Source organism: Plectropomus leopardus, chromosome 13 (assembly GCF_008729295.1).
Source record: "Plectropomus leopardus isolate mb chromosome 13, YSFRI_Pleo_2.0, whole genome shotgun sequence".
Lineage (NCBI taxonomy): Eukaryota > Metazoa > Chordata > Actinopteri > Perciformes > Serranidae > Plectropomus > Plectropomus leopardus.
This window is the reverse complement of record NC_056475.1, coordinates 2,557,100-2,569,267: the sequence shown is the minus strand read 5'-3', so window position 1 is coordinate 2,569,267 and position 12,168 is coordinate 2,557,100. Positions and strand designations below refer to the sequence as shown.

Sequence of the window (12,168 nt, the reverse complement as noted above, 5' to 3'; positions counted from 1 at the left end):
TGCTTTTACTGGGATTAAATGTTGTTTCAAGGTTTTTTTGGGTTTTTTTTTCTGTATTTCAACATTGAAGATCGACTGCATGCCGGCTGGGGAAGAAAACACATTTTTAATCACATTTAAACACTTTTATTATAGACATACACATAGAAACCATTCCTAAACGTAGCGAAAGACAGGCAAGGGTTAAAGTAAATCAGCTGCAGTTATTTTAGTGTTAGACATAATCAGATTGCATCCAGATTGCAACTTATTCAGCAGAAGACACTTCAAATAATTTATTAATACAGATTTGCACAGAGCCTAAATCCTCTTTTCAGTCTTTATATTCTGTGTTCATGTTTTTAGCACATTTCCTTTGAAGGAAAAGTTTGGATTGTATCATGGATATTTCATTTTTTTAATTTTTTTTGCATGTAAAGAAGGTGGAAGGGTTTCTTTTCTCATATTTTGTGGTTTGTAAAGGACTATTTTAACATTAAACCCAAGAACTACAGGCTCATGCACTTTATGTGCCTGGAATGTGATGCTGATCCATCCAAAATTCACGGTGAAATCCTGTCAACTTTTGCAAAATGTTTGATTTTCTTTTCTGTTGGAAGGTTAATTGATATGCTTACAGCAGTTTTCCCAATGACAATTTGACTGTATTATCTGAATCAATAAATTAAACATTTAACAGTAATTATGTAAGTTTTTAACCCTTTGAAACTGAGCAAATAGGCTTGATTTCTTTAAAAAACATGGAAAGGTAATGAGCAACTTAGCAAGAAATGGCCCAAAAATTAGCAAGAAATCACAAAAAAGAAAATTACAGGAAAATTTTTAAAAAAAGTTAAAGAAAAAAAAACCCAAAAAACAAAAAGCGATCGTAAGAAAATGTGAAAAATGAAATAATATTTAAAAATATATTTTTTGTTAAATTATACTGAATATATAATTAAAAAGAATTATAAATATAGTTTTTGGGGCATTTTTTTCCTTTTTTTGGATATTATCTAACAATCTCCCCATAGCTGTTTTTTTAAAACTTTTTTTGTGCATCTTTCTGGACATTTCTTGTCATGTTACTCATTGCCTTTCTCCTATGATTTCAAAAGAAATAATACTAATTCTCCCAGGTTCCATCGGTTTAAATGCTTGTGACAGGCGTCTGAATGCAACAAAACTGATGTCGATCTCGGTATCAAAGGGTTAAATTTGGATGCACGATTCCAGCATGTGTTGTAATTCAGTATTTGTGATGTGGTGTTCGTGCTGTGCTCCACTTTGAGCTTTAACCGCGTTCACAGATGACCTCGATGACGCTCTGCTCCATCGGCGCGGGGTCCAGGCAGCGGTGGGCGGAGCTCCCCACTATCTCGTCCAGCAGGAAGTGTACGAGGTTCTCATCGGAGACGAACCGCCACAGGTACATCTGCAGGTAGTGGCAGTCAACCTGGATCTGCTGCAGCCCGTAACGGCCGAAGGTGCGCAGGCGGACGCACTCCAGGAACGTCTTCAAACTGATTTTGATAATTCCCGTCATCACGGAGACCTGAGACAGCGGAGGGGTGTGTGAGTGTGTGTGATGTTTTTTCACTGAAGATGACACTACAGAGCAGGGATGGGAACTGATAAGATTTTTTTTATACTAATGCCATCAGCGATGCTGCTTCCTGTTTTGATTTTCTGTGAGGGAATAAAGGTGGGGCGTCTGTAGGCTACCTGCTTACTGGAGCAAAATCATATGAAATATTTCCATTATCAGCTCCATTATAGAAAACAGCCAACAGTAAATATTAATCCTTTGGGACTGTTTGGTGCATTTTACGCACTTTTCATTCTTCATTTTTGGATCATTTTGGCATATGGCATCAATTTTGGCAAGATTGTGTATATTTGTTTGATTTTGGAATTTACAGCTAAGCTCCTTCAAAAAGTCTAAAATGCACAGTGGAAATAAAATTGTTATATTCATACTGTTAAGTGCAAAAAATAAAAATGCAATTTTGGATCCCAAAGCTATCAGAGCATAAAAACATTGTGTTATTTCTGGGTGTCATTCTGAGCTTTTGGCTTGGAATTTGTCATTTTTACTATTTTCAGCCTGATGACGTCATTATTTTAACGATATTTGCCATATGGAGGAAATACATAATATTTCCACTTGGTGCAGTCACAAACAATGTTGCTGCTAATCACTGACGTATCCCAGCCTGTGATAATCCAAAACAAAAGAATCTACATTACATGTAGCGTAAGGTCTAATTCTGAATACTTAAACAGAATACGCTGGTTATATGACCCACATCAAATCAAAAATATCCAGAATAATAGGGGAATATTAATGTGCATGTCGCCATAAACACTGAAAAACAAACTAGCACTGATAAAAGAAATTTGCTCAGTTCGGACGCGTACGATACTGATGGATCGGATAATCTGGAACCAGTTTTCGATTCCCATCCCGACTTCAGCGTAACGCAGACCTGCACTGACCTTGTTGAACTCCACTGAGCTGAAGATGTCGATCCTCTCAGAGAACAGCTTGTGGATGTTGCTCAGCAGATTAGTATCCATGGGAGCGCTGCAGGCAGACAACAGACAAATCACTCAACCAAAATCCACAATTAGGACAGTGACCTTGTTTCTATGATTAAAGGCACCTCAGTAAAGATTGCCCCCCTGCAGTGGAAGTGAAGGAGGTAATACAGAGTAGCTGCGTCTGTCTGTCTCACAGTGTCAAACTAAGACACGCGCAGGAATTAACGGAGGGTATGTCAAAGTGGTGACAGTGTCAAGAGGAGGGCTGCAACAATTTGTCAATTAATCGATTATAATCTGCAACTATTTCGATGATCCATTAAACCTCTGACACCTGGATCGACATCAGTTTTCTTCTGCTGCGTTCAGATACATTTCATGAGCATTTAAACCCCAAAAAACCTGAGAAAAAGTGTTTGATTTCTTTCAAAAGCACAGGCAAAAAGGTACTGAAATTGCAAAAAAAAATGTAAAGGGTGACAAGGAAATGACAAAAAAATAACTAAAGAGGATTAATTTAAAAAAAAAAAAAGACGAGAAAAAAATGTCCAGAAAACTGTAACTATATTCTCTTATAATTTTTTTTAAAAAAGTTACAGGAATCAAGAAAAAAGTATAATTTTTTATAGCTTTTTTGAATTTATTTTCATGTTTTTTTTGTCTTGGTTTTGCTTTTCGCTTTTTTGCTATTTTTACGTGCCATTTCTTATAAGTTGCTCGTTGCCTTTTTCTTAGTCTTTTGAAATAAATGGAATTTGCTTTAATGGCTTTTCTTGGTCTGACATAATAATATATATATATATAATAATAAATTTAACAAGTTTGGCCTGAGAAATGTTGGTTGGACAAAACAAGACATTTGCAGAAGTCATTTTGGGCTGCAGGATAAATAAACGGGCTTTTCTCGCTGTTTTTTTAATGTTTTGTAGACCGAACAAAGGACTGCTCGAGAGACAGTCTACAGATTATTCTGTATCCTTCGTTGCTAAACAAGAGTGATGGATTTCACTTTAGATTTTGGCTTCACTTTAGAGCTTTGAAGAAAACTCACTAAATTAAAAACTGAAGACTTCACTCTCTATCTGACAGAGTGTAAATATACCAGAATTAAACCAAACACATGTAAACCGCTGGAGGACTGCTCTTTGTCTCATCACGTCCTCGTTCTATTTACAGCTTGTTTACCTCGGAGTGTAGCTGGCAGCGTAGCGCGCCTGCTGCCTCGAGCTGCTGTACACGGAGAAAGTTCTTTTGCTGGAGTCGCTGCTGTGCGCTTTCCTCACTCCTTCTTCATACAGGAGGCCGACCTGCGGTGGAGCACAGACGGTTTACAGGACTCACGCGTGGACATGGAAGAGTAGTGAGAGGACTTAAAGTCAAAACACGGACGATGACGGTGTGAACTGTGACCTGCACGTCGATGGAGGTGGTGTCCTCCACCACTCTTTTCATCACCGCGCGGACGTTTCGCGGCTCGATGGTGTTAACCCAGTCTCGTGTTTCAACGCTCTTTCTTAACATTTGGGAGATGATCAGGCCCTGAACCTGCAGAAAAACAAATAAAATACACATATTTGTGAGCAAAGAGATTTCTTTGTATGATCATTTTTTGTACCGATGTTTGTTTTCTATCAGTACGAAAAGCACCTCAGTGGATGTTGCAGGCTCGAATATCTAAGTATTGGAGTATCTGTATCTGTATGTGTACTTGAGTTTTTACATTTCTGTCAACTTTCCTTTTCACTCCACTACAGTTCTGCTAAGCAGCTTCATTTCCTCCTTCAAATTAGGGGAGAAAGGGAGGAAGAGACAAAATAAAGACGAATAAAGGATTGGGAGGGAAGGGAAAACTGGCTTTTGTTCTTTAAATACTTCAAGAAGTGAAAAATGCCTTTTTTTTCCATCCAAGTGTGATGTAAAGCTCCATTTTTAAGGTGTACATTGCTTGCTTTTATATTAACAGCATTTACTTCTACGTTTACTTCACATAAATACAATAAAAATTACTTTCATACTTACGTCCAGTAAAAATCAGATACTTTAGACTAGACTAGGATTTTAACGTCTACCAAAGTCATTTTCAGGTAAGATATGTGTACTTTTACTCGAGTAAGGCTTTCAGGTGCTTCATTTATCACTGGTTCAGGTGAAAACTTACCTTTACGTAATGGTTGAGCAGTTTCTGTGCGGCCTCTCTGGCTTCTGCACATAAAGTTGTGACGGGTGTGACGGGACTGTGGTGCTGGGAAAGCACGAAAAGAAGAAAATTGTTATTTAAATGGCAGTGAAACAGATTAACTGTCGAGTTTAACCTCTTCAACTCTGCATTCCCGGACAACATTACTGTCTTTTGGAGGCTTTTGGGGCCTGAACGTAAAACTAGACTGACGATACTGGTGTCATAATAAACTAGAAGACCTAAGAAATCCACTGGTAGCATGTCTCACTAGCTTTTTGGGGAGGAGCATTCAGAGGCTGTCTGACCTTCACAGGTATACTGACAACAAAGGGGTTTCTTAGCAGTTTCCAAAACAAAAATGCTCCTCATTCAATCGCCAAAAACTGATGTATATGAGTTTTGTTGGTTCAGTTATCTTGATCTGGGGGACATTAATGCGATAAATTATTTTTAAAAGATGATGATGAGATTCTAAAATATAACTTTTAAAAACAAGTCATACAATCATTTCATCATAAACAGCATTTTTAAGACTGTTGAAAGATTGATTTCAGACATTTTTTAAATGCCAGTTAAGGCCTTATTTCTACATTAATTTAAATAATGCTGTTAAAAACGTTTTAAGGATCTGCAGGAACAGGGTTTTTTACAGTCAATGTGGTCGTTCGTGCATGCTTCTGCATTTCTAAGGGGACCGTTTACCTGCGCGAGGAACTGCTCGTCTGTGAGAGTCAGTATGTAGGAGATAGTGGAGGTTTCGTAGTCCAGGCAGAGGCGAGACAGCAGCAACAGAAGCGCCGGAGGAGTCGAGCCTCCCTTGTCTCCTGCGCTCTCACAAAACTGTCGAGAAGACTGGCACACAAACTTTATGAAGCTCACCACCAGGCTCTCACGCACACCCTGGCTGCAGAATTCGCCCTGCGAGGAGACGACACACACAAACAGCTGTCACTCTCACTATGGGGTAGAGCGTAAAAGCGATTTCCTGAGGGCATGCTGTTAAACTGGCAAACAGACAGAAAAACGATTCACCTTGAAGTAGGGCTTGTTGGAGAACGTAATGTCTTTAGCTGTGAAGAGATGCACTGATGCCAACACTGACTTTATCTGATTGAGAATGGAGGCTGACAGCGAGGAGAGCAGCTCTGGCAGGCTGTTCGGAGCGTCTCTGCCAGAGGCCGGACCCCCGTGAAGAGCGCCGCCTCCGGCCACTGAGGCGCCGGCCACAGAGAGCCGAGGAGTCGCCAAGGCCTGCCTCACATCGGTCAAACTGTCCATGTAGAAGCTCTGTAAGGCGGAGAGGTACTGCTTGACTCGCTCTGTCGCGGCCCGGATCACGATTTCGGTGCCCTGGTTCGGCACGGTGGAGCCCGGCAGCAGTTTGGCCACGGCCTGGAGTCTGCGGTAGAAGCGGTCGAGCGCGCGGACCAGGAGGGAGTTATCGCCGACCCCTTTCTCCTCTTGTATCCTCCGCTCCACCAGCGAGAAATACCGGGCGGCGAGGTCATCCACAAAGGCGTGCAACTTACCATTCGCCATCTGAGGAATATTTTTCGAGGCTAGCTCGCCTGTCTGAGCGTGGGTGATGAATAGTTCTTGATAAGACGTGATTACTAAACATAAGCTGCTGACAAATTCATTGCAGCCTCGGTCGATGAACTCCAGGATGTCTGTGTTCGAGGTGGGAGAAGGCAGAGCGCTCGTTTTAGGGGAGTTATCAGTCAGAGATTCGGCGGCCGCGGCAGATGACGGCCTGCGTGCAGAGGCATCTTTCACGGCGGAGGCGGAGGGGTACGGTCTTATCTCTGCTTCCAGACCCTGGAGGTCCGACTCGAGCCGAGACCGAGCGTGGCTGAGGAATTTATCACAGAGCTCCTCCGCCGGCTCGTCCAACTGTAGCAGCAGCTCCACACACTCGGATAAATCTTTAGCACTTGACCCGCCATCCCTGCAGGACGACAACAAAACAGAGCAGAATGACAGAACATGTTGAAGTCAGACACAGATCAAACATATCTTTAAGACTTTGAAATTCAAGCAGCAAAAACATTTAATACGGGCAGACCCAACATTCGATAACAAGGGTCAACAGATATTTGGAACCGTTATGCATTTAACAATAAAAATGAAAATGTTTACGTCAATATTTACAAGTATTTAAAAGCAAGTTTTTTATAAAGTCAAGTGAAATTTAAAATAAAAAATGAATAAATAAAAGGTCTGAATAAAGTTAAAGTTCTTCCCATGTTGACACTTTCTTTGCACTTTTTAACTGATTCATTTTATTGGCGATCATTAAAATAAAACGCAGATACAGATAATCTGCAAAATGCCAAATATCTGCCCCAATAATCTGCCATGCCGATAATCTGCCGACCCCTATTCAATAAAAACAAAATATCTGCAATATAGTAAGCAATTAACAATATTCAGTTTGGGGAGAAAAAAAGGCTTTTTAATAATTTCAGTGAATTTTGTCTGGAAGAAAATATTCAGTAAATTCACTCTTCTACAGTGTCCCCAAATATTCACTCCACTCTTAGAAAATGTTTTTTCTTCGACTTCTGAAAATTGAAAGACAGACAAACGGTCCGTGAATTCAGTTGACATATCATTATAATCATAAATCGTTATGAGTTTGTGTCAACATTTTCTGCGGCACCGTGTAAGTGCAGGGCTGAGAGTGAAGGTGCTTGTTGGTTCTTGGAAAAAGCTGCAAGCAGCAACACCGCAGGCCAAATAACCGGCCCGTTAAAAACCGGCACGTTTGAGCGGCGCTGCACTTGTGGCTCATGAAATCAGTAAAAGAGTTTATTTCCTCACAGCGGTGTCTCTAATCCGAATGTAGGTTGAGAGCTTCCTACCTGAACTTCTGCCGAAGCTCCTGCGCCAGTTTATCCATGATGGCGTGACAGTCGTCCTGAATCCCCTTGAAGGAGGGCAGGTGGCTGTACTGCTGCAGCACGCAGCGGGCGCGGCGGTGGGATCTCACCGCCTGAGCGTAAGCCTGCAGCTCCAGACACTTATTCAATCGAGCAGGCAGCTCGAACAGAAACTGCAGCTTCCTCAGCAGAGTGTGAACCCCTGAGGTCGAACACGGCGAGACAAAAACATGAAAATAACCATCAAGAAGTCCCCAAATAACTGACTCAACATTTCCAGGACTTTTCCAGGACTCTGAGACAAATTAAGGCAAAACATTCTCTGAAATGATCATCGATACTCCTTATCGCTTCTTTATCTACTATATGATAGCTTTTTAAATATATATGTTATTTTAAAATAAGAATAAATTTAGAACAGGATTATAACTAAGCACTGAGACATGATTCGTGTTTTTTTATTTTGGCTTAAGGAAGGGGAATACAACTTTTAATGGCTGTATTTTGTCTTTATTTTGAAATATTTTTTTAAAAAATGCAAAAGAAAAAAAAATGCTTAAATGTTTGCATTGACAGATTCAGCAGGTTTTGGAGGGCATGCTTTCTTTAAAAATTGTTACTTTTTTTCTTCAAAAAAATTTCTTGGGGCAATTTTCAAATTAAAAAAAAAGTTATTTTTCTTTTCTATTTCCTAATTTCTGCCAATTTTTGACACAAACATGATTTTTGTTTTTAATTCATGGTGAATTTTGAAGAAAATATTTTGGCTTTTTTTCTTTTTTTTTTTTAAACATGCCTGTGGGTTTGGTAGCCATGTTTTCTTCAAAAATCCCCAAAATGAAACCATTCTTCACAGAGAGAAACTGTGAAAACATAAATTATCGCTGGATTTTCACATTTACGATGGTCCTTAAAAGCTTTCAGGGTATATTTAGTTTTCCAAAACTATTCCAGGACAAATTACCGTATGAACTCTGAAAACAAACCAGTCTCACCTGAGAGTTTTGTAATCTGCGTGTGCTGGTCTTGAAGAGTCCCGCTGATCCGAGCGCTGAACTCTGTGATGGCCGCCATGTTGGCAGACAGACAATCCATTTCATCCTCCATCTTTTTGAAATCATTCTTCATCTTTCTGATGGTGTCTGGAAAAATAAAACATGCAAAGACAGTTTAAATCACGATTCACGCATGCAGTTTCAACTTCACGGTGAGCGAGACGTCCCCTCACCTGTAGCAGATATGAACTTGTTGTAGTTTTCATACACCAGCGTCTGCATGTCGCTGTCCAGAGAGCGGATCTGTTTGACCATGCAGGTCTCCTGGTCCATCAGCTCCGCCAGAGAGCACTCCCGTCTGAGCTGCATTTGGAGACCAAACACACAATCAACACACTCACTTAACCAGCACATGTAAAACACATGGTCAAATGAGACATTTTGAAGACATGGACACATCGTGAGACAACAGTCCCCGGGCGCAGATATGCACAAGGCCCCGCCACCTCTCCTACAGAGGAGCGACACACAGACTTTGAGGTTTACCTCTTACTTTTTGCTGTTTCGTAAATATTTGTAGTTGTCTCTGAGGTAATTTTGTGTGTGGTAATGTTGCATCTCTTTGTGGCTATTTTGTGTCTCTTTGAGGTGATTTTGTGTCTTTTTTGGTCGTTTTCTCTACAATTTTGTGTTCCTTTGTAGTCATTTTTGTGTCTCTTTGTGGTTGTTTGAGGTAAATTTGTGTCTTTGGGGGTCTTACTGTGTCTCTTTGAGATAATTTTGTGTCTTTCTGTCGTCATTTGGTGTCTTTGCAGTTGTTTTTACCTCAATTTGTAGTTGTTTGTGTCTCTTGGGGAGCATTTTTTGTCTTTTTTGTCATTTTTGATGATGAAGAAAAAAACCTTTTAATGTCAGGTTTCTGTCATGATGCAACTATATTTTTAGATGAAAAAAACACAAAAACAGAATTATTTTCCTGATACTACATGTGAAGTGAATATGTCATGGTTCGCATTGATTGTGACAGTGCACCTGTGTAGCATGTACTTTGTCCATATGCCAACTATGGTGAAAAATAAAATAATTTAAAAAAGGCTTAATCAGGCTGAAAATAGTAAAAATGACAAAGTCCAAGACAAAAACCCAAACTGACACACAGACATAATACAAAGCATGTTTTTATGCTTTGGTGGCTCTGGGACCATAAATTACAGTTTGAATGGGTCTCAGTGGCACAATACTGAACTGCCTTTGCAAAGTCTGCCTTCTCATTTACAATCAAACATTGGAATATGCTTTCAACTGAGCTAAAAACAGGCTCAGACCATCAGACTTTCTCCCATGGTGTCAGAAAATGGATATTGAGTAACCAGACGTCAACATTAATTTCACCATGAACCAGGTTTTATGAATGTGTTGGTATGTTGATGTTTTTTTATCTGTTTGTATTGTCTGTTGTAATGTTTTTTATCATGTGTGGTAAGTGTTTTTTTAGTGTGAGGCATTTGTCCTGTTTAATGTTAATGAGATTAATTTTTTTATGTATGTTTTTTGTCTAAATAAAGACATGTATTTTAGACTTATTGTGGGAGCTGAGCTGGAAATTCCAAAATTAAACAAAAATACAAAATCCTACCAAAATGTATGCCATATGCATGAACACAGCCCAAAAAAATAAGAATGAAAAGCGCGTAAAATGCACCAAACAGTCCCTGAGGGTTGATGTGTCATACTAAAGGGATGGTGAGATAAGAAAACATAGTGAGATTAGCTACAGGTGCATCATCCAACATCCTCAAATTTCCTTTTATTTTAAGATTATCGTGATATTTCTCTACCAAATTTCATAATTGATGTGCAGTAAATGATACTTTGTTAAACATACTGTCTATTTTAATTTATCTTATTTGACAACAGCATTGAGAAAAGTGGCTAGTCCTGAGCATTGACAGCTTCAGGTAACACTGATAGCGACTCTGTGTTAATAACAAACAGTGCAGAGGCCTTTTTTGGGAGAGCAGCGGTGTCTCACCTTGTTGAGGAAAAGCTCGGGGTCAAAATGCGGCCCGTTGATGTCGCAGGGATCCAGGGACTCCGCCTGCTCCGCGGCCTTTCCTTCCTCGTTCATCCCATAGTAGAGCTTCAACATGCCGTGCACCCTGCGCCTCCTGTCCCCGGACACCGCCACCAAGCCGTCCGCCTCCCCGTCCATCCTGCGAGACACCGGCCGGCTGAGAAACGAGCAAACGAAACGACGATAAACAAACACGACGAGCGTCCAGCTAGCAGGACAAAACTGTCGACCACTGCCCGAAAACGTCAATGTTGTACTCTAAAGTGATTTCTAAAGTGATTAATATTCGTATAGTTTAGCTGTCTGCTCCAAACAAGTTGATTTTCAGACGTAATTACTCGGAAAATGGCATGTTTCTCACCGATTTCTACTGATACAGCTAGCTTGAAAAACCAAATGCAACCACTTCCGGATTCGTAGCCTATCCGGTGTTACGTCGTCAAAGAGTACGTGAATCCAAGAGAGTAAACAGCCGAAAAATGTTCAAATGGGAAAACGATAAATAAAGATGACGGATGAAACCACTGCCTAACAACGCTAAAATTTTGCTCCAAATGACTATTATTCGTGTGGCTTAGCTGTCTGGTGTTAATAAGTGGTCTTTTCAAAAGCAATTCATTTTAAAATGCATACACGAGCAGCTAGCTTTAAAAACGCCACTATTTCCGGATTTACGGTGTTATCTCATCAAAGAGTAAGTAAAGTCAAGACAGTTATCTTACTTACGTGAGGAATGTACTTCTAGCCCGGAAGTGCACTACTACGCCTGTCATACTTTTCAGCAGGCAAGATAAGGCTCAACTGCAGTCTATGGGTCTCACAGCATTAAAAAGACAACAATATTGCAGTTAAGTTAAATATATATATATATATATATGTGTGTATATATATATATATAATAAAGTAAAAGAAAAATAGAAGAAATCTAAAGGTAAATTAGACTAGAATAAAAAAAATGGAAAAAAAATAGCATATGAAAACTAAAATTTCAAGGTGAAGTGACAGAGTAAACTATTATTAGAGTCAGAAAGTCTATTAACAGAGGACACCAATTAGACTAATGTTTGATATGATTAAATATCTGTATACGAATATGAATATTAAATATTAATATCAAGGCAACAACATGACATTTTAGGTCATTTCTTGCAAAATTTCTCATTGCCTTTCTCTTTTGTTTTTGAAAGAAATAAGGCCAATTTGCAAGAATTAATATAATACAAGTTAAGTATAATATATAACAGAACATATAATCATATTCAGCAGGCCAACAGAGAAACAATGAATAGACACAACTAAACAAGCATTTACCAGACATTTTCAGAGTAATGGGCCCACTTTGTTTCTGTTTATTAAAAAAGAAAAAGCATATCAGACATATTGTAATGAAGGCAGACTGAGCACTCCATCAAGAAGAACCACAACACACTGTTCAACAGCAGCCCAGTGTTCTTATCCAGTATATCAACACACTCACATCCGATAGGAAAGATGAAATGCATGGTCTAGTTGAAA

At 39.5% G+C, this 12,168-nt stretch overlaps 1 protein-coding gene across 1 annotated transcript; it reads right to left on the bottom strand.

Annotated features, from left to right (window-relative positions):
* Positions 1-1,032: 1,032 nt before the first annotated feature.
* vps51 (VPS51 subunit of GARP complex) lies at positions 1,033-11,079 on the bottom strand. The gene is made up of 12 exons (XM_042500026.1): positions 11,015-11,079; positions 10,612-10,810; positions 8,813-8,942; positions 8,580-8,726; positions 7,567-7,786; positions 5,735-6,650; positions 5,405-5,620; positions 4,682-4,765; positions 3,934-4,068; positions 3,709-3,830; positions 2,479-2,566; positions 1,033-1,534 (listed from the first exon to the last, which is right to left on the bottom strand). The coding sequence occupies exons 2-12, from the start codon at positions 10,789-10,791 to the stop codon at positions 1,274-1,276; spliced, it is 2,499 nt and encodes an 832-aa protein (XP_042355960.1). The 5' UTR covers positions 10,792-10,810; positions 11,015-11,079; the 3' UTR covers positions 1,033-1,273.
* Positions 11,080-12,168: the final 1,089 nt, after the last annotated feature.